This window comes from Brachyhypopomus gauderio, chromosome 9, assembly GCF_052324685.1.
Source record: "Brachyhypopomus gauderio isolate BG-103 chromosome 9, BGAUD_0.2, whole genome shotgun sequence".
Classification (NCBI taxonomy): domain Eukaryota; kingdom Metazoa; phylum Chordata; class Actinopteri; order Gymnotiformes; family Hypopomidae; genus Brachyhypopomus; species Brachyhypopomus gauderio.
This window is the reverse complement of record NC_135219.1, coordinates 21,308,203-21,330,318: the sequence shown is the minus strand read 5'-3', so window position 1 is coordinate 21,330,318 and position 22,116 is coordinate 21,308,203. Positions and strand designations below refer to the sequence as shown.

Sequence of the window (22,116 nt, the reverse complement as noted above, 5' to 3'; positions counted from 1 at the left end):
CTGTGCTGTGTGTTTTGAGTTCACTGATTTCTTGTAAGTTAATAAAAAACCTTTAAGCATGAAAACAAATGCCTCAGCTTCCTGCCTCGCCTCTCTGTCACGTAAGCTATTCAGGGTCAAGGGTAAGACATTGGTCCAAATGAAAGTGCTTACCCTTTCAGTGGAATTTTTGTGAAACAAAATACAGTCAACAGCAGAAAAGCTGGTCCCACACCTGTAGCTGAAGATCACACACTGAGCATGAACAAACATTATGAAAAAAGAAGAAAGTTCAAGATGAACATGCATATAACAGGCATTACGAATGACATATACATGCTGACTCATAAGTTGGATTTTCAGGCATTATGGGTCAGTTTCTAACCTAAGCCTAGACTAACAAAAAATGTTCAATGATCATCCACCAGAAGGCACCAGAATTTAGGCCAAGAGAAGTATTAACGTTTGAGAACCTGCTTCGATTTCCATTTTTGCCATTCTGGTTGCTGGTGGTTGAATATCTTAGAGACTAGAACATAGAGCTGAACATTTTCAAAAAGGAGTCCTCTAGAGATGTTCTGGTATTCACCTCAAATAGTTTAGGGGCCTTAGAAATAACTGCTCTCACATTACTTTCTTTTCTAAATATATTTTTTTTTCATCTTCATTAAAATCTATAGTAGTTTTTGCATTGTTTCTACATTTGAAAGAAACTAATAATGAGATTCATTCCTGAATGTGAATGTGTAGATGTTATTGCAGACATTAGGTTATTGCATTTAATGCGTCTTCCTAAAACATCATGTTCCAGCTTGACTTTCACTCTGATTGGTGTATAACAAACAAATCCACAGGAGGTCTTCATCGTATAATTATTTTGGGACTCCAACAGTGAAAGGGGAAGTGGAGAATACAGTGGAGAGTACTTAACAACCTACAGTGTTTAGCTTGTCCGTTCGGTACTCTTGTATGTCAAACATTTCCATTTTTGAAGTTCAAAATCTAGTATGTAATGTCTATCGGTATACCACATTTAAAACAATGTTGTATGATGTATGAGATCACAAATAAATATAAGACAACACAAAGTGCTCACGACACACAGCTTCAGAAGTTTGTTGCAAAGATCAAAGATCGCCTCCTAAATGTCCTCAAGCTTCTGAAGATCACATCGGTAGAAGAGACATGACTGAGGTTCATTTGAGGTTCATCTGTGTAACACAAATGGATGATGAGGTATCAATGTAAGAACTGCTGAGAACTTCATCCTCTGGCACATTGAAGAGTCTGAGAAGCACACCTAACTTTATAATGCTCTGCATGTCTGTATAGAGTGCTACACCTCCTACGTTTTGGGGGCAGTTCACACATTTTTTCTAGCGACACCATATGTCATGGAGGGAAACACCAAAGGGAGTCATTACCATTGCTCCCCATGAACTCTCTTAGCAGCTGCTCAATAAACTGGACAGTGGGCTCTTCTCCACAGGTCCTCCTGAGGCATTTGAGACATGGTGCCCCCCTGGTCAAATGCCGCTTGACCTCTCCATCTGTCAGTGCGTGCAGAACCCAGGACACGAACAGCCCTCATTTTGCTCTTCATATGAAAGTAACATCAGCTACATCCAAGTCAAATGTGTTCACTGAGCGGTGTGCCATAAAGATGTTAGATAGCTGCTGAGCGTCTGTTGTGCAATCCCTAGCCAATTCTCCACATGTCCCAGATATCAAGCATAATAGTCATGCCAGTTTGCCCACTGAACCAGGCCTTTAACCAGGTTTTGCCTGCCACAGTGGAACACCAACTGTCCACATATTGCACAAACAGTGGATCCACAGGGGTCTGCCGATACCTCCTCACCAGGCCAAACACCATCAAGTGCAAGCCAGTCACCGTCATGTGGACGATCAGATTATGATCTGGATAAACCACTACATGCTGGCTAGAACCTAAAACTGTATAAGCATACAAGTGGAGAAGATCAGTAGTCAAATTTAGGTATTTCTATAAACCTTTTGGTGCAGTTCAATAAAAATGTTCCACAAGAGAGATGAAAGATTACTTTCATCCTCACCCAAAGGCCATCTGGAGGCCATGGGCCATGGGCTGCAGTCGTGATGCAGAATTCCACTAAATGGATTCAGCTTACGTATGGAGATCTCTTCTAAATGGATTCAGCTTACGTATGGAGATCTCTTCTAAATGGATTCAGCTTACGTGTGGAGATGTCCAATCTTCAAACATACAACAGCAGGAAAACCTTGTGTAGTGCCTTCCTGTGCTTGTGCACTTGAGTGAGTCATTGTGGTACAAAACCTGAAGGTTATCCTAAAACTCTAGACTTTCCTTGGGTTCCACCTTAGTATTATTATTCATATTTTATATTTTTGCTATTTATTTGTTGTTCTCTTATGGCAAATCTGCCAACCATAAACAGGGAAGATGAGCTGGTGGTGAAGCTTTACTACATAATGTCCTGAAGAGAGTCTTCACAGGTAATGACATCTACATAATGTCCTGAAGAGAGTCTTCACAGGTAATGACATCTACATAATGTCCTGAAGAGAGTCTTCACAGGTAATGACATCTACATAATGTCCTGAAGAGAGTCTTCACAGGTAATGACATTTTTTTTTACATTTATTCTATAAAATGACACAACAAAATCCCTACCACTGGGTTAACACTTAAGTGTTTGTGTCCAACTGGACTTCATACTAAAAGTATTACTTCTATACTGAAGACTATTACAGTGTATTAAGAGGCATTAAAAGGCAAAAGGTATTAATACAACCATTCTTTTAATGTTCATAATATCAAGTTATCACAGTGAAGTCTGGGACTGTTCCCTTACATCTCACTACGGATCTCATGGGCATTTTTTTCATATGTTAAATATACAATGAATAATACAAATACAGATACCTTGTGCAAGCTGTAAGTAATAACGTCCACCGTAAAGTATATATGAGATCTACACCTTCAGTTATTTCATTCTTTATTAGATGGGCGCAGAGAGTAAATAAAAGCAAACAAAGAAAGTGACCTGTTTCATGGTGTACTGGGCAGTGGTTGACCAATTTAATGACAGACCAATATTTGGCTTTGACATCAGCCTAAGAGAGAGATGGTGTCCATTTTCCAATCATAATCATGTGCTCTTAGTGTCATTTTTGAGTAGGCTGGTAAAAGCCTTGCGTTTACATATCAAAAATAGTGAGAAATCTAGGGAAACCTCATTTAATGTTGTTCAGCTCAGCTACTGTTGCTACTAAACTCTGTGTAAAGAGCAAATCTACACCCTCACTTTCACCATTACACTCAAGTACAACACCCAAGACCTTCATTCTTAAATTTCAGCCATTACACTCAAGTTGGTACTGATGTTCTAATGGGATCACACTCTAGACAGGCAGGGCATTCAGTCTCTCAGTGTATTTGTGTAGTTACTGTCACTCTTTTGGTAATTTATGTGGGTCTTGTGTCTGTGGTTATCCACATTCTTCATTTTGTTTTCCCTGATTGTTTACTAGTCCAGGATAATTACCTCAACCTCTATTATATTGTCACCGTCGCCCCCTCCTTGGCACTGCAGTTCCCACAGCAACGCCTTCATGTTTTTTCTTTTACTTCCTGTTTTTTGTGCTTTCTGCTTACATGTCTTGTCATTTGTAACTGCTGTTATTGGTTTCAACTATGCCTACTTTAATTTCTTGTTTAATCCACATATTTAAATGTTGTTTTATCTTCTGTATTGCTGGCCATTGTAAGAAGTTTGCGCGTTTCCAGTTCCAGTTTGTGGATTTCTCTATGCATGTATTCCCCATGGTCTCTCTACTCAGTGTACTAGTGTTTGTCGTTTTGTTTTACCTAGAGTGCCAAACCTATTCAAGATAATTAGTTATAGGATTATTGCTGACATTTTCAAGGCAGTACAGAAGAATCAGGATACTGTTAAATCCAAACCTATAACATGAGGCAAAACGTTCATACCTCTGTTCAATTTCTTTTTTTATACAATCGAAATCTCATTTTCATATTTGTTCCTTGTGGAAATGTTTTATATGTTTTACTAATTTCTTAGCTATTGTAAGAAAGCAGTCAGTAGCAGTTTATTATATATTTACAAAAAAAGCTTTCTAAGCTTTGCACTTAAAATAAAACACAGCAGCTCAAACTCTGGACATATTTATTTACCCAGTTACACCAAGTACATCTTTCATACATGAACTTCAAATGTATATCTAGATAAATAATTGGCACAAAGGTAACTCTAAACCAACACCTGAAATATTTTCTATCCAGGTTCTTTAAACAAAAAATGAATGAATAAGAACCAAAACCAAAAACACATTCCATTATCTCAAACACAGTTTTGTAAAATGTAACAACTTTAACATGTACTTATACAATGATAACAGAGAGGAACAAAAGGTAAAATCTCTTCTGCAGAAATTGAAAATCACAAAAACATCAAATGCAACATCATGAAACCATTAATTTACTACACATTCAAACATACTATCATTTACAGTTTCTCTTTCTAACTGTTCTTGAATTCTCTCAATTCTATATGATTAAAATGGGCCTATTTTTTTCAATATCCTCTTTAAAGCCAATCTTCAGCTGCTATTTATTTACTGCAACCATCGTACTGAAAAAACATTTTCATCAAATACTAATATTAGTATCCAAAATAAAAGAAACTAAATCAAAATGTCACTCAGCAGCAGTTTTGGACCTGTTCAACAGTTCTGTTCCGAACATGCATCCACTGATGCTTCCACTCCCCTAATGCTGAAATAAATAAGATAAGTTCATGAATCATTGTAAAATACTATCATCAGAGGTCAGAGGAAAACATAACTCAATGTTGTCTTAAGGAACTTAGTGCATAAACGTATTTTACTGTTTAACCTAATCTTTTTCAGTGTATTAAATACAAAGTATTTAAGTTAATTTCTCAAATACCAAAATGTAATAAATTGTACACATTTTTAAAAAATGATTCAAATTTCTGCAAATCAACCAAATACTTTTCAGTCTATTGTTACAGATATGAATAGGAGCTACTAAGCTTATCAGTGGAAAAAAGACAAAATACTTAGAGACGTATGTTCACACGGTTTGAAGAACTTACTCAATGACAATAAAACAAAGGCTATAAGGACAAAATCAAGATGCCTACATTTCCTCTTACCTCAAATGTAGTTGATAACCCAGCCAGGACATGCTTGGTATCTAAATTTTGCTCTGAGACTATTTTACCCATCAAGTAATAGAAGCTTATGGTCAACATTTAGTAAACTATAAGCTGAAATCTTAAAAAAAAAAAAAAACATTTAAACGAATGCTGCTTCATAAATAATTGTATGAAATAGGATAAATGTGTACTTAATTTTTAAATGAACAAATCAAATATAAACTATATCATCCAAATTATACTATATACAGTATAATGTAAATACTATTGTGTTCAAGCCACATCCCCAGTCTGCACCTGGGTTTGAGACGGCTGCTACTAGTAATCAGCTACACAATATAACTTTGTTCATGTTTATAGATGTAAATCATAGTGTCAGAAATTATTGTTAACCATATTGCTTATCACATTTTGATATGAAGTATTTTGTGGCTGATCAACTGATTCTGAAGTAAATGCAAGAATCTGCTTTAATCAAATCACTGCCCTATAATGAATGCTTGGTGTGCAATTTAAATTAGATTTATAACAAATATTTATAAAGAAAATCAGAAGGCAGAAAAATGTAATACAAAGACCTTCATAGTAATTTATTTAATGTGTATTTATACTCACAACTCTGTTCTTTCACATCAGCAGACCTGGGAAAACAAGAGGAGGAAACTGGTTATGACAAGCAGTAAGAACTCTTAGAACAAAAACATTTGAGAGGAATCAGAGAATTACAAAAGCATTGGTTATAATGTTTTAAACAAATTAATATTATTATAATATTTTAGTTTTCTGTGACATGTTTAGTCTTATGTGACATAGCAAATGTTCATTGATCTATAATATCAACATAATACCATCACATACTGGTTTGTGTAATATTATTCATTAGGAATGTTCGATTGAGGTACTTACAATGCTTTAAGACAGGCGCTGAGCCATCATTTGCTCTTCGTCCAGATCCAATATCATCATTGCTTGTATTGAAAGAGTCTTCAGTCTCTCTTTGTCTGCCAACACCTTGAAAACTTTCTTCAGTGGAAGTGACTGCATTATCACTTGAAAGCATTTTGTCCAAATACCCACGTGGTATTTCTGTGCTTTGTGATTGTACTTCAGATTTGCTATTAGTGGTTTCAGAAAATTTGTCAATGATTTGTTGAGACACTCTTTTACGGTCCTGGCTTTGCTGAAACTGGTCTCCAAGTACACCGTCTATGTAACACGCATGACCAAACTCAACCAACTGCTTGGCAATACTGCTGTCTTCTGTGACAACATCAACCTCCCAGTGTGCCTCTGAAACACACTGCCTGAAGTATATTTGAAGATTCCGCTGGCACATACGTTCTTGGAAAAAAACTACTGCATTGTCAGACCACTGCATAGCACCAGCAGGCTTGATCCCCCTCAACATGCAAGGATAAGTGATCTTCGGTAGTCCAGCAAGGTCTACAGGAAGTTTTTTAAGCCTGTGGACATCTTGGCGTAGAAAACATGCACAATGACCATAATCGACCAGGTTTACAATCACTCTCGTATCGTCGCACTGCACTATCTCGGCTCTACACCATTTTGTCTTCTCATCCGACTTTACCAAGCAGCCTGTGCCAGGAATGAGATGAGTCTCTGGCAATGGGGAGAGCGCTTCTGATGTTTCCTCAAGGATGATTGAGACGGCACTCATGAGAAGAAGCAAGTCCTCAAGAACAATGTAAAACTCATAAGGTGTGGTGACTGCAGCTGCAAATCCTGAATATTCAAAATCCACTTTAACCGGGGCAAAGAACATATGCTGCAGCAAACCTTCTTCCTCCATGGACTTGTCTGTGTAAGTGGATGCTGAGGCTGGCTGATATACAACCGACCGATATTCTCTTTCTCTGCCGTCCTGTTCAGAGCTATTGCACAACATACTCAGATTTTGTTTTGCTAAATCCTTGGTATCCGTTATGTCATCCTTGCTTTGAGGTTGCTGCTTAATGCCGTTTTGTTTCTTTCCATGCTGGATTTTGTAAGCATTCTGAGGTTTCCCATGTCTCTTTGATTTGTGCATATAAGCCGTTTTCATTCTCTGCCTTTTTTCAAGTGGTTTCTGTTGTGCCCCCGTACTGTTTTTAGTTCCAATTTCAAGTGCACATTTGTGCGAGTTCGTTGTAGTATCTGTGAGCTCTTCTTTAGTATCTGTTCCTGCTGGGTATTGCTCTTGACTTGGCCTGGCAGGTCCTGAAGATGAAACGTCAACATTTGCACCGTCATCTTTTCTTGACTTGTGCAAAGTGTCAAGAATTTCAAGACTCACCTCCCATGCATTGCCAAGATTCTGCATAAATTCAATCATCAGAGGTGTGTCATGTCTTTCCTTAAATGTTTCAGCATCCTCAGAAGAGTGAGATTTTGATAAAGTACAGAGGGTGCTTAATCTACACTGAGACAGAAATCTGCTCGTTAGAGGGTGAATTTTCTGCCTATCAACAGATGCTGTGTTTCCATAATCAATAAACTCAACTGAGATTATATCACTGGATGTGATATTAGTGATGACAGCTCTGTATAAAGCCTGATCTTCTTCATACTCTGCTGCAACAAGATCACCTATGTTAAGTTTAGAAGTAATCCTTTTTTTTGTGAACAGACTGCTGTTCAGTTCTTCCCCAAGTTTAAGGATGTTGGATTCATCGTTTTCCAAATGTATGAAAAAGTCATCAACGGAGTTGCAATGTGAAATGAATCCCACACCTCTAAAACCTGGCCTTATTTTGATCTTTGGCAGATCACCAATTTTAGGCAACTCTTCAGAGGTCTTTGAACTGAAAGTGCACGGTGTGCTAAATCTATCTGTCACAATCCCTTTGACTTGTCCTCTCAATTTCAGTTTCTTTTTTTCGTTGCCTTGGACATGCTTTGAGACACTATTGTTTGGCCTGTGAGATGAACATTTCAATTTTGCCGATTTTGCCTGGTGAATCGGCCGGTCTAACTCATTGCCCTTGTGACATTTTCCCTTGTGCTTTTTTTTCTTGTCTGCTGAAGACAAAGTTGTGCGTTGTTCGCAGCATTCGCTAGCTTTTTTAACGGAATTACCTTCCTTTTGCTTATGAAGTGCAAAAAGTTTTTTGACCTTCTCGTTGATGTGCATGTTCCCATCAAAAAAGTCACAAATGAAATGCCCACTGTTATCTTTTGCTACAAACTTGGCCTGAAGTTTCTTGTTCAGAATCGTGCTCTCAAGCCAGGTTTTTACTTCAGGCAAATGTTCCTCCTCTTGAATATTTGACAGACTACACTTTAAAGCTTGCATTGGTGTCAATAGCAAATCAGCAGCCTTTTGGGGGATGGGTAACACACTTCGTTTTTCAGCAACCTGCCTGTTTCCATAATCTACAAAGAACACATTCAAGTGTAAATTGGACTGAGCAGGCCAAACACATGACCTGTACCACATACTGTCACCAAAAAATTTGGCTAAACAAAGAGGGCCTGCGTTTCCCTCACAGTTCTGACTCAGCAGGTCTTCGCTTTCTGTGGTAGCTCTCTCCATTAGCTCCTCCATGGTCTCGCTATTTTTGTCCAACTGGACATAGATTTCCCAAGGACTGACAACATGAGTGACATACACCATCTCTTCACTTCCAACGCTAATGTCAAATGAAGAATAAACAAAAGTGCAAGGATAAACAGATGGCACTAGTTGCTTTGGACACTGGATTTTGACAGCAACACCCTGTTCAACGAGATGCACAGAGGCTTGGTGATTAGGTGTGTACAGGTCAACCACACTGCAGAGGCCTTTATTTGCCACATATATCTGTGAGTAGACTTTGCATGTGAGATCAGATGAGCCTCCAGAAACAAAATCTTTCAAGAGGGTACATGCTTTCTCAGACCAGCATGTTTCTCCAACTGGTTCAATTAGATTGTACAAGCTGCACCTGAAGGCTTGCTTTTTAAGCTCAAGAAAACGTGGCATTAGTGCTCGAATGTTTTCCAGTCTATCTTTCACAACCATGCCATAGTCAACTAAGATCACTTCAACCTCGTTGTTTGTTACTCCAATTATGGATCCTCTGTACCATCTATTGTCCTGCTTAAATTTGACGGCACAATATATGCTTTGTGGCTGTAGCTCGGGATGGTGTGTTTGGTAAAAAGCTTGCAAGTCTTCCATCAATCTGTCTAAATCACATTTTTGTTGTTTGTCCTGACACCAGAACTCTGAAGGAGATCCGACGTATGAGCACTGAACACTCATTTCCAATCCAAGCTGAAGTTTTGGATGTCTGATTAATTCTGCAGCTTTGGCTATGGATTTTGGAGACTCCGAGTGGGCTTGCTTTTTTTCAACGTTCTCAGGAGCGCACACATCTTCTTTGTTTGCTCTTCTGCCAGTGACTTTTTGTGACACCTTCTCAAAGGAAGTTTCAGCAAACTGCCCCTGTCCACATTTCTTTCTGTCTGTTTTATTTTCTATCACAATTCCAGCAGGTGAGACTGTGCTACTGCACCTCCAAGATGCTGCAATATTTGCTCTGGTCATACGGGCTGTAATGCTCTCACTATTATCAGTTCCTCTCTCATAAAGATCCACAACAAATGTGCCCTTCCGTTTGTGAATTACTTGAACCAGGAACACTTTATTCAGGGTGGCTTTCCTAAAGAACTCAGTTTCCACCACTGTCCAGAAATCTTCCTCTGGAGAAACATTAGCTAAGGAGCAGTTGAAAGCAAACTCTGGTTCCACAGCAAATTCCCTGGGTAGTTTCTTTATCAACATGCTTGGCACCTTTTCTGTGTTTCCAAAGTCAATGAAAAACACCTCAGCTCCATACTCAATTGTGTCCACAACAAGAGCTCTGTAATACTGCATGTCTTTTTCATACATTGCACAGCACAATACACCAGGCACTGGATCCTCAAGAATTTCCTCATTAAGTTCTAATCCACTGAAGTGATTAGACAATCGATTCATCATTGCCTCAAAATCATCATTGCGCTTTGCTGTTCTAATCCAGAAATCATTTGGACTCTTCACATGCTCTACATAACCCTCAAAAACAGAACCTTCCTGAATGTCTTTAAATGGGGTATAATCTTTTGTGGTTTCCCCTTTTTCTGTTTCATTTGTGTAGCAGCTTCTGAGGCATTTTAAGTTGTGCTCACTCTTAAGAATATCAGTTTTTTCCAGTTCATCAATACCTTTGGATTGCAGTGTTTTTATATGTGCATTCTCCTCAACACTGCTGAGAGTGACTGAATAGACACTGTCCTCCTCATTTAAGTTATCAACTGTAACTTCCAGTTCCTTGCCCAGTAATCCATTTTTGAGGAGTTGCAGTTGCTGGCACTTTGTGTCTTCATCTTTGTCACTTAAACAGGAAAGTGAACACGGAAAAGCCATGATTGGTGTCTGGAGGAAATCTGATGGTAGTTGAAGAATGTTTTCAACTTTTACAGATTCACAATATCCATAGTCAAACAACACAACTCTGACTTGGGAGTTGACAGGTAGACACTGCACAAAACCTCTGTGCCACATCTCATCTTTACCTTTGATTGCACAGAGTAAGCCCAAATTTTCAACTGCCTTATCCCTGTATTTGCTACTCCTTGACTCACAAGTAAGTGCCAGTTTTTCTGACATCTCTCTCAGGTCTTTTGTCACAGATGAAAGCTGACAGTAAAATAACCCACTGTTCACTGCAGCTGTTATACTGGCCCTCTCCTTCTGTCCAGCCACAAGCCTTGGACCACCAAGTGAAAAAATTTTCTCAAAGCCCTGTAAACTTGAGGGTTTGAAGGAAATCTCTTGTGCATTTTGCTTCTCAATCAGCAAATCTGGGACAGACCCAATGCTTTGTTGAACAGGCACTTCAATCAACATTTCCACCAGTACCAAAAATGTGTCTGTGTCCACATGTTTTCCCAAGTTGAGTCCTACTAACTCTTTAGTTATTTCTGGTGCTTCAAGTATGAGGACTTTGTAAGGCAGAAGAGCATGGATATAACCTTTGACTTGACTGCCTATCAAAGACAAAAAAAACTTTTCTGATATCGTGTCCCAACATTCCTGCACTGGGAGCACGTTTGCGAAAAACCCACAGACAATCTTGGGTGGAAGCATGAGCAAGGCTTCAGAAACCGCAGCTATGTGCTTGGGGCCAACGGTAATAACGTTACCATGATCCAGCAGGAACACATCTGACAAACCTCTCTGTTTGTTCTGAACTCTTCCTCTGTACCAGCGACCAGACAGGACGTCTTCCACTAAACAGAACTCTCCGACTTCCACAGAGACCGTGGCTTTTTGGGCATTCTGAATTTCCACTTGAAGGATGTTGTAGTCCAATTCACAGACAGTAACATATTGACCTTGAAAGTGTACAAGCGTATCTTGAGAACTGCAGTCAATGTGCGTTAACTTTAGGTCTACTGGCCAGAGGGCACAAGGAGCAGGAATCTTTGTGTCTTCCTTTGACCTACAAGAACCATCATGTACCTCAGTAAATACAGGGAAAATAGGAACAGTGAGTGTTATCGATTAGTCTAGCAACAATTTTGTGATCATTATATGTTTAAATACTAAATATATGTATACTCATTGTTTGCTATAACCTGCAGGTGTAATCTTGCACTAGTAATTTTAGCCATAACTGAAGCACAATAAAATTTTAATTTGAAATGAAAACTCAAAAATGTAAATTAATTTCAAAACACATTACAGTTCATTTATGTACAAATAAAGTAAAACAACTAGTAATTTAGCCCTTGCAAAGCACCATAGCTACGTTCACATTACAAACCACATTGTAAAAGCAGTTATTTGCTCTGATTGGATCTTGACAGTTCACATTCACATTTTTTCCCCACAGGTAGTATTATCATTGATGCTACTCTCATCAACTCTCTCATTGACGCTCTCATTAGCCACATGAACTCTAACCTGACCATTCTCAGTCTTGTTGCATGGTTATGAATAGGACTCGTATCTGATCTAGGACCACATATGAAAGTGCCTCAAATCTGATTTGAAATTACTGTATGTGTCCACACCAGATCTGAGTCACTTCAGGCTGGTAATGTAAACATATCATATGACTCTTATTCATCAAAGTAGCTCAAACATGGTCACTAATTAAGTCAGATAAGACACCTGCAATGTCACCAACCAAAACCAACCAAAATACTGACATACCTATGGCCCAAAATATATGGAGAAATAACAGTTGTTTAATACTGATAGCTAAGCATTTCTGCTTAAAGCTATGCAAACATCCCTTAGCAAATGCAGCAAATGTAGCTGTGGAATGTTTAACACACTGTAAATATTAAAATATTGTACATTAGACTTCACTGTAGGTGGGCCACTTTCTTTGAAAGTTCGAATCATGAACAATTCAGCCAACATTTTTGATTCTGTGTTTCATCTGTAATTCCATTAAGAATTTAAGTTAGAAGAGATGTGAATAAAATTAGCACGTTTTGAGATGCATATTATTAGTAGTATTATTAAAGATTATTAAACATTATCAAGGTAAATGTAAGTCTAGGATGTATGCCTATCTAGCTAAGAAGTTGCGTACACTGACATTAACAGACCCTCAAATAAACTTTAACTTGCAGTACGAGGTTTAATCATACTAAACAAACTTGAAATTCTTGCAGGTTATAGAGAAGCAGACCCTCACCTGTCCATCTCTCATCCAGCTAGATGTCTACACACTGCACACTGACATCTGTACACACAAAAACCTGCAGTCAGTAACCTGGCTCACTCTTATCACACTTCGATCTGATAATACTGTGTTTTTCCATAACACCAAGCCCACGTTGTTACGATCTTAACGCTGACAAATGAATATAATAAAGTAATAAGGGTGAATCTGACAACTGGTTATTGTGGATCCCAGAAACGTCTCAGCATCTTGCTTGGCGCGCGTTCATGAACCAAGCTTTGACTAGCTGGGGTACTTAGCTAAAATTACTAGCTATTTGGAAAGCGGAATATACATTTTAATCTTACAGATAACTCTTAAGAACATATGCGATCTCAGTTGAACTCGTGGTGCAAAAGAAGTAGGCAGAGAGCTGGTTTCTTTTGCAAGACACTATTTTAACCCAGCTAACTATCCCAGCTACCTGTGAGCTAACCGGAGCACCATTCAGCGAGTCATTGTAGACATGGGCTAGTGTGTGGACACGTGGTTTTACACCACAATAATTAGAAAATAAGTGTGATTAACATTCATGCTGTATTGTAATACAACTGGAATGCTTCAAGTATCGTTACTGTACTCTGTTGCTGTTTTATTTTTACCTTAAGACTTGCTCCATGTGTACGCTTCTGCCATATATTCCCGCACTGACGTGTATGTTGAGGTTCAAACGCCCACTTACTGGTGTATATTCAGTCCTTTTAGCTCGAAAAAAAGCGTATAACTGTCTTCGAGCAGACTAACTTGAAACAGTACGTTGAAAAAAAGCTTGAAAGTAAAAAATAGTTATGATAATCTGGTTTTGTTGTTAAATACTTGTTACGTATTTAACCAGGGTAAGCATGGAGGTTGGACAGTGCTGTAACATCAGTAACCTGCAGGGTTGTCCAGAGGGGAGCCACTCAATATGGGCTCTCAGCAAGTTTAATGGATAATGTAGTTTTCAGTGTTTTTTTGTTAGACATCACAGTATGTTCCAGGGCTATAAAGCTATAGTTATAGCCTCTACCTGTGGAGAAAATTGAGACTGCATAGGGATATGGCTCTGGATGGGGCTGTCGTCAAGCTAACAGGCCACTGCACCAGACTTCAAGGAGATGATGGCCCTCAGGTTAATCATTAATACACAGAATCTACTGCCAGTCTTCTGTAAATAAGATAAATGTCCCAAGGCACTCACCCTTGTGACGTACCATTTCAGACACAGCTTTAATTAAGACTGGAAGCTGTTACCTGTTTCAGTGGATTAATGTTAGGACGTGGAAAAAGTGTTTCTTTGAGACATTTTATTTGAAGGAGCAAAGAGAAGAAATTGTATTTTAGTGTTTTTTCAATGTATTTTTTTGTTTATGTTTTTTTAAAAGGAAGATTCAAATAGAACCTGGGATGTGTATAATTGCAGAACTGGATCTATGCATCAGCTTTGGATGACAGTGTATTCATTTTTAACGTGTTTTGTAACGTAATTTCTGAAGAAAAGTGACAATATATATAGTAGTTAAGTTCCAGCTCAGTAATATGCCATTGAAAAGGAACAGTGGGAGTCCTGATGAAACAATTCATCAATTACAACCACCGCAACCAAAGAGGACTTACAATACTGCTCATGATATCCACACAACTGGTGACCAACAAGAACTTGGAAAAAACATGTTTTTCAAAGACAAATTTGATGAAGAGGAGGAGGACTCGGGAATTAAATCAGGTAGGGACAGTCATTTTAATTTTTGTTCAGCATAGCTGCATATAAATATTTTTAGAAAGGCATCAATGAGTGGAGTTCTGTAAAATATAGTTAAACCTAAAAACAAATGAAGCCTTTTGTCAGTGTTGTGTCTGACAGTTCTGCCTGAATGAGACAAAGTTTACAATAATTGTCATTTATCTGACAGAGGCTGATGAGAGCAATGGAACTATATCCTCTGAAGATGACCTTGACCACACTGAGTACTCGAAAAATTTCACTCTCAGGCAAACTGCAACAAAAAAAACCATCAGTCAAATCATCAAAGATAAAAAGAAACAAACTCAGTTAACACTGCAATGGTATATATACACCAAAGATTACCAATTTACCAGTGTACTATTACTATACCACTTAGTCACTACCCTGTGAGATGAACCTTGGCCATGAGATCATTTCAAAAATGTACTTTCTTCATTTGCGCTGAAGTTTTGTTGTTTTTGGCCATTAGGCTTGAGGAGAATTATATTGTGTGTGAAGGCGTGTGCCTGCCACGATGCATACTGTATGCACACTACCTAGACTTCTGTCGGAAAGAGAAGTTAGATCCTGCGTGCGCAGCCACATTTGGCAAGGTAGGCAGGATTCTGAGTCTTCATACATAAAAATCTGAACTGTTCATCAGACAAAAACACAGTGTGATTTGTTGACTGCATGTTTCTTGTCAAACTGTAGACCATAAGGCAAAAATTTCCTCTCCTTACAACCCGGAGGCTGGGCACCAGGGGCCATTCAAAGTAAGAGTGCAGAGAACAATTAAGTGATTCATATTTAATTAAGCCTATGAACATCTTTTAATACCTCTGTGTGTTCAATCTCATTGCAGTTTTCTGTGTGTATCATTTCTGTGTGTACTAGGTATCATTACTATGGCATAGGAATTAAAGAGAGCAGTGCCTATTATCATTCAGTGTATTCAGGAAAAGGGCTGACAAGGTAAACGTAGGATTATATAATCTTAATGATGTTTAATTTTAAAATGAAAATCGTACGTTTTTGTACAATTATTTTCATATATTTACCAACAGATTCTCTGGGAGCAAGCTCAAAAATGAGGTTAGCATTTTTATGCTAACATTTCAATGTTATGTTTCTGTGCATTATATTCATATGGAAATGTGAAGACCACAAGTCTGTGTTTGTTATTCACAGGGAGGTTTCACACGGAAATATTCACTTAGTTCTAAAACAGGGACATTGCTACCAGAATTTCCAACTGCACAGCATTTAGTACTTCATGACTCTATTTCCAAAGACAAGGTTTGTCTGTTGTGGTTGTTATTAACAAAATTGATTATTTACTGTGGGCTCTTCCTATATATTTCAAAAGTATACATATAACTTGTCACTTAACCTTTACTTGTCTTTTTTTAGGTTGACACATTAGTAATGATGTACAAAACCCATTGTCAGTGTATTCTTGACAATGCCATCAGTGTCAATTTTGAAGAGGTACCATTTGCCATCTAAAAGAGTATTTGATTTTCACCTAATTTGTTAAAAAAAGTAGAACACAAAGGTCCAACCATGAATGTATTACAGATTCAGAACTTCTTGCTCCATTTCTGGCAAGGTATGCCAGACCATCTCTTGCCTTTGCTGGAGAATCAAGTAATTGTGGACATCTTCTGTGTGTGCGACTCCATACTCTACAAGGTATGTGTATATCTGAGTGTCAGCACAAGGTTGTGATTTGGAGAAAACACTCATGGTAAACAATTTTTTGTAGGTACTGACTGATGTTCTCATCCCGGCTACCATGCAGGATATGCCTGAAAGGTTTGTTCACCCAATGTATACAGTGTGTGAGAAAATAACAAGTATTGAAGCTTACCACAAGTATCCTATTACTAGTTTATCAAATGTACCTACTTTTGAGTATGCTTTAAATTCATGTTTAGTGCTGTTCAGTAAATTCCAGACATTGTATGTAGTCTTTTAGCAGATATTCGCAATTTTGCAAAACACTGGGAACCCTGGATGGTGGCCTCCTTGGAAAATCTCCCTGAAATCCTCTCAGAAAAGAAGTTGCCCATAGCTCGGCGTTTCGTGTCCTCGTTAAAGCGACAGACCTCCTTCTTACACCTCGCACAGGTCAACATTTCACAAACCCCGTTGTGCGGTCAACAGGAGATTCTTCTGTGGATCCCTAGCACATTTCCAACGGCTGTGTTTTTCTTGTAGATCGCAAGGCCAGCCCTTTTTGACCAAAATGTTGTGACCTCTATGGTGAATGACATTGATAAAGTAGACTTAAACAGCATCGGTTCCCAAGCTCTCCTTTCAAATGCTAGCGATCAGGACTTCGATCTCTACTCCGAATGTGAGTGACCCAATGCGACTCTTCCATTGTGTTGTTGGTAGTATGTTTCAAAATGTGATTTCTCCCATTGTGCCTGATTGTTGTTTCGTTTGTTTGTTTGTTTGTTGTTGTTTTTCATATTTCATAGATGACTCCATTTCAGTATTTCAAGAGTTAAAGGATCTTCTTAGGAAAAATGCCACCGTTGAGTCTTTTATTGAGTGGCTAGACTCTGTGGTTGAACATAAAGTCATTAAGGTTTGTTGTGACTAAGACTTGCAATCAGCAGTCCCAGAGTATCTGCGAGTATAAGAGTCTACACTTCTTATTGTGTCCTTCTGTTCAGCCCAGTAAACAGAATGGCCGATCAGTTAAAAAGAGAGCGCAGGATTTTCTGCTCAAATGGAGTTTTTTCGGAGCTCGTGTGATGCACAACCTCACCTTAAACAACGCCACTAGTTTTGGTAAGCCCTCTCCAAGATTTTATTAACAATGCTCAACTTTGTATAATCGTATATTCAGGTATCTTCTAAATTAGCCAGCTGCGGTTTGCCTGAGATTTTACTTCCCACAGCGCAAAACCCTCACTTCAGTTTGGCTACGAAACCACAGAGTGCCGTAAAATGTAGTGACCCATCCTGAATAAACAAACCGTTATCTCTCGGACACGTGTGCACTGATTAGGAAGAGCCCTGTCCTAGTCTTGTTAGCTTTTGATGGCTGTGCGGACACACACAAAGCCAAACAGTGTCACTTAGAGAGGCCATCACATGACCTCACTGGTCACACACACACACAACAGACAAGAAGAATTAGCAACTGTTAGAAAGATAGCAGTGCATTAAAAAAGCCCAACAGAAAGTTAGCTTTATAACCTCTCACACTCCCTCTGTAGATTTCTTTTTCTCTTGGTGCAGATTGTGGTTTAATGCAAGCAAGAAGCAAACGCTACATTAAACAAATCTATGCAGTATTTGACCAGTGGGCAGCGGAGAGCCTCTTTTCCACCACAGTCTTTAAAATGCTGTCAGTGCTTTCAACTGATTGTGTTTAGTCTCCATATCAATGCGCATCACCCTGCAAGCCATTCCAAGCCAAAGGGGTCATGAGAATCAGTGAGATCAGTAGATTCATGAAACACACTGACCCAACAAGTACATCAGTGCTCCGCAATAATAACTAAAGTTTACGATTGCGTTGTGTACTAAGAATTCTGATCAATTTGACCTAAAGTGTAACAACGCATTGAAATCCCCTGTCCAGGTTCCTTTCACCTCATTAGGATGCTGTTGGATGAATACATCCTGCTGGCAATTGAAACACAGTTCAGTAATGACAAAGAACAAGAGCTTCAGAACCTCTTGGACAAATACATGAGAAACGCAGGTACAGTTGTTGGTTGCTTCGAGTTTCCCGTAAGCAAAGTAAACCTGGTTCTTTATGCTAGGTTGACCATCAACGCTTCGATTCGTTTCAGATGCCAGTAAGGCAACGTTCATGGCTTCCCCAAGTTCATGCTTCCTGGCCAACCGTAGTAAAACGGGAACTACGTCCAACGATCCTTCTGTTAAGAATGAGACCCATCCGGAGTACACGTACCTTTCTGTCCCAAACACACAGCACGGGCTGGGAGCCAATATGGTGGTGTACCACGGCACAGAACCAGATGGCTTTACTCTATCTGGTATTCACCCCAATATAATTAATTTAAAAAAACATTACATTAATTATATACATAACACAAATTATGAAATACATTGAACACTAATGCAAAAACAAATGTAATAACCTAACATTTACTATTATGTTCTCGTTTTCTGTATTGTGTTTTCTAGGACAGATGGATTATTCTCAGAGCAGTGGACCCCTGATCACTCCTCCAATCTCGCCGGCAGTGGTGAACCGTGGTAGCGTGATCAACCAGGGCCCCATGGCTGTCCGATCCCAGAACACCTGCCCCATGCAGGCCCTCATTCCCTGCCAGGCTTTCCCCGAAGGCATGTGCCCGAGCCTAGCCAGCTCCGGGCCCGGCTACTACTCCAGCTCCCCCACGTACCAGCCCACCAGCCTGCCCCTCACCCCGACATCAGCCTACCAGGCTCGCGGCGAGGTCAGCCGCTACATGTCCTTCCCTGGACAGCAGATACCCAAGGACTGCTTCGGTAGTAGCTGCAGTGCCGCACCGTACAGCTCCAGAATCTCTTCTGCCGGCTACACGTCCACCCCGGACCCCTCGGCAGACGGCCAGGGTGCGCAGCTACTCGACCCGGCTGGGTACAGCTTCGGTGGAGGGGCTTGTTCGGGCCCGGTTTACACCAGCACAGGACACAGTGGTGAGAAATACAACATAGTTGCGCTTTGCGTTTGCTGTTTAGGTGATTAGTACAAAATCACAAGTGTATGATTTCTTTGTACAGGTTTAATTTGTTTCTGCCAATAAGTCAACATATCGGCTTTGTAATAATAAATTGTGTAATATGTGTAAACGTATCTTTTTGAACAAAGAGCTTAATTTCTTTTCCGTGAAGCTTGTTTTCTTTTCTGACCGGCAGGCTACTATGGGAACAATGGCTATGTGGACTCACATAGGATGGGCTCGCTGATTGACCAACATGTATCTGTGATCAGCAGTGTGAGCTCAGCTCGCTCTGTCTCAGCATACGCTGATGTGCACGATCCTCTCAACATCCTGAATGACACGGGCAGGAAGACGGTGGCTTCCTACTACCCTGGGCAGCCTCCATTAATAACACGCACAGCAGGTGAAAGAAAAAACACCACGCTTGCACCGTTTGTTCTGGGTTAATACAGACGAGGAAAGAACATATTACACGTCGAAGAAAGCTTACCATAAGAGCATAGTACAGTTTTTTAACATTTTTAAATGTATGCCTAGCATTTCAACCAAAGTTTACTGATAGCACTGTATCTCAGTAGGTACCATTCTCCTTGAGTCTAACTCAAATTGGTCCATCGGGGGGCGAGAGAGTGAAGTGTGATCGGTCGCTGTACAACATGTTTGTACTGATCCGGAGTGCAGCTGAGTCAATGCTTCACACCTGCTCAGCTGAGGCTTGGATTTCTATATAGTGACCATGGCAGCTCAGCCATGAAAACCCACTTTGTCAAGCTCCTGTTACACAGTTCTCGTGATGTTTCTTCCTCAGGCAGTTTGTAACACAGCAGTGAGTGGTCCATCATAAAAGGAAACACACACTTCAGTACTCAGTGACCCTCGATGAGCATGCAGGATCCGCCCCTCAGAGGCGGAGCCGCCCGTTGCTCCTAGATGCTGACGTTTCAGAATTAAATCACTTCCAGTTCACCAGGGTGGATGGAACAGGGCAGAAATGTCATGAAGCAGTATGTGGCAAAGTTGCCATCCTACGGCAGTATCATAACTCTTCACTATGACCCATTGGACTGCCAACATTTACCTCTGGAGATCTCATGGCGCTATGCGCTTGATTTTATAAACCTGTTATCAATGGGTGTGGCTGAGAATCTGAACTCAATAAGTAAGAGGGTGTTTGATGCACTGTGTTGGACCATATAGTATTTATATATACGTCTAGTATGTTGAATATATGCGAATATGTATAACTGAGTAATATATATATATATATATATATATATATATATATATATATATATATATATATATAAATTATATATATATAGTATGTAGTATTGACGATATAGTTTATGTGTATATAGTTTATAGTTTTATATAGTTTATAGTGTTGTTGATGTTTTTGTTTTGTTTTTCTGTGATGTCGCAGGCTCGTCAATAGCACCTCCCATTCCCTGCTCTGTCTCTCCGTGCATGTACGGCAGTGCCACCCAGTATCACCATTCCCAAGATGCATTGCTGCCTCACCAGAGCACCGTCGAGGTGCGGGACATGGTTTCTTCTCTGCCCCCCATCAACACAGTGTTTATGGCGTCTGCCTCAGACCCATGCTGACTGTTAACAAAAGACACTCTGTGATCGTTCCAGACTCAGTAAAAGAGAGGCAGCCCGTCTGAGATATAAAGAGTTATTTTAGAGTATTTTTCGAATATCATATAAGTATTATCCTAGAACACATTTCTCTCTGGTCATAGTTAATGGGAGAAACTGATAGTTGCAGTAGAATCCCTAGAATACCATGCAGTTCGCACATCTTGTGTTTTACATTATCTTAAAGCATGATTTATGAGGGTTATGTTGGGTCGTAAGAAATACTGTCCTGCGTGGCAGTACAAATCTATAAAAAACAGGTCTTAGCATCCTTAGCATTTGTCCTAGTTATTGCCATGTAATGCAAATTATTGTGCCGTGTGTTAAGGTTAACTCATGTCATTTAATCATGTGTAGACATAATTAACACAAATTATTGTGATATTTGGTGCAATATATTTGAAAATCCTCAATGATAGACATACGTTTCTCAAACAAAACATGTGTTAACCACATAAAACTTTCCTCCTAAAAAACACTCAATGCACAATGAGGGAAAAAAGGTGTAGCAGAAGATACATAACCCTGTGCTTGTGCCCAGGAAACTTTTAAGACCTATTACACACTGTTATGTGCTATTTAACTGTTCTTATCTTTTCACACAACACCCGTGTGCCTAAGCTGTGAGAATACATGATGCTCTAATGGGTAAACCAAGCCCTCTGTGGTCCAGCTAGAGATTATAGACAGGAAACACAAGTGAAGAAGCTGTGGATCAAAGTCAGACGTTATCTGCGCTGGGGAGAGATTAGCTGATTCCTCCATTGTACAGTGGGTTAAGATACGGCCTGATAAAACTGTTGACCAAAACCAGAACCAATATAAGCATTTAAGGCCACAAGCTGTTTATACATTGTGACCCTCAGAAGGGGAAAGGGGTGTGTTATTCATCCCTGTGTTCTCCAAATTGGGCTTTGTTAGTCTTTCAGCAGATGGGAGCTAATAAAACCATAATCAGTAACATTAGATTGGGCACTGCATTTGTGTACAGAAATGATATCGCCTCAAAGCTGCACCTTGTATTTGAATATACTGAGCTGATACTTACTCGCTGTGGGTTAGATGAGGATTTCAGCGTTTGTCCATACCGTGTATAAAGAACGGAGGATGAATGATAAAATTGTCCCCATTGTGCTTTCTTTTATCTACTCAAGGGGAAAATCCATTTCAGCCCTTGGACT

General features: G+C 39.5%; 2 protein-coding genes across 4 annotated transcripts; one reads left to right on the top strand and one right to left on the bottom strand.

The window, feature by feature from the left end:
* Positions 1-4,177: 4,177 nt before the first annotated feature.
* Positions 4,178-13,918, bottom strand: tdrd15 (tudor domain containing 15). Of its 3 annotated transcripts, none has more exons than XM_077017894.1 (5): positions 13,489-13,917; positions 12,860-12,907; positions 6,090-11,650; positions 5,799-5,824; positions 4,178-4,777 (listed from the first exon to the last, which is right to left on the bottom strand). In XM_077017894.1, exons 2-4 carry the CDS (start codon positions 12,865-12,867, stop codon positions 5,811-5,813), a joined length of 5,583 nt encoding a protein of 1,860 aa, XP_076874009.1. In that variant the 5' UTR covers positions 12,868-12,907; positions 13,489-13,917; the 3' UTR covers positions 4,178-4,777; positions 5,799-5,810. The 3 variants fall into 3 exon arrangements, with proteins under 3 accessions (XP_076874009.1, XP_076874010.1, XP_076874008.1); XM_077017895.1 differs by lacking the exon at positions 13,489-13,917 and adding an exon at positions 13,311-13,336; XM_077017893.1 differs by lacking the exon at positions 12,860-12,907 and having other exon boundaries at positions 13,489-13,918.
* Positions 13,497-21,432, top strand: rfx6 (regulatory factor X, 6). The gene is made up of 19 exons (XM_077017896.1): positions 13,497-14,591; positions 14,779-14,932; positions 15,082-15,205; positions 15,306-15,367; positions 15,489-15,566; positions 15,659-15,686; positions 15,783-15,890; positions 16,005-16,082; positions 16,173-16,286; positions 16,360-16,409; positions 16,565-16,724; positions 16,815-16,953; positions 17,081-17,190; positions 17,279-17,396; positions 18,196-18,318; positions 18,410-18,616; positions 18,768-19,265; positions 19,485-19,694; positions 20,715-21,432. Exons 1-19 carry the CDS (start codon positions 14,405-14,407, stop codon positions 20,897-20,899), a joined length of 2,733 nt encoding a protein of 910 aa, XP_076874011.1. The 5' UTR covers positions 13,497-14,404; the 3' UTR covers positions 20,900-21,432.
* Positions 21,433-22,116: the final 684 nt, after the last annotated feature.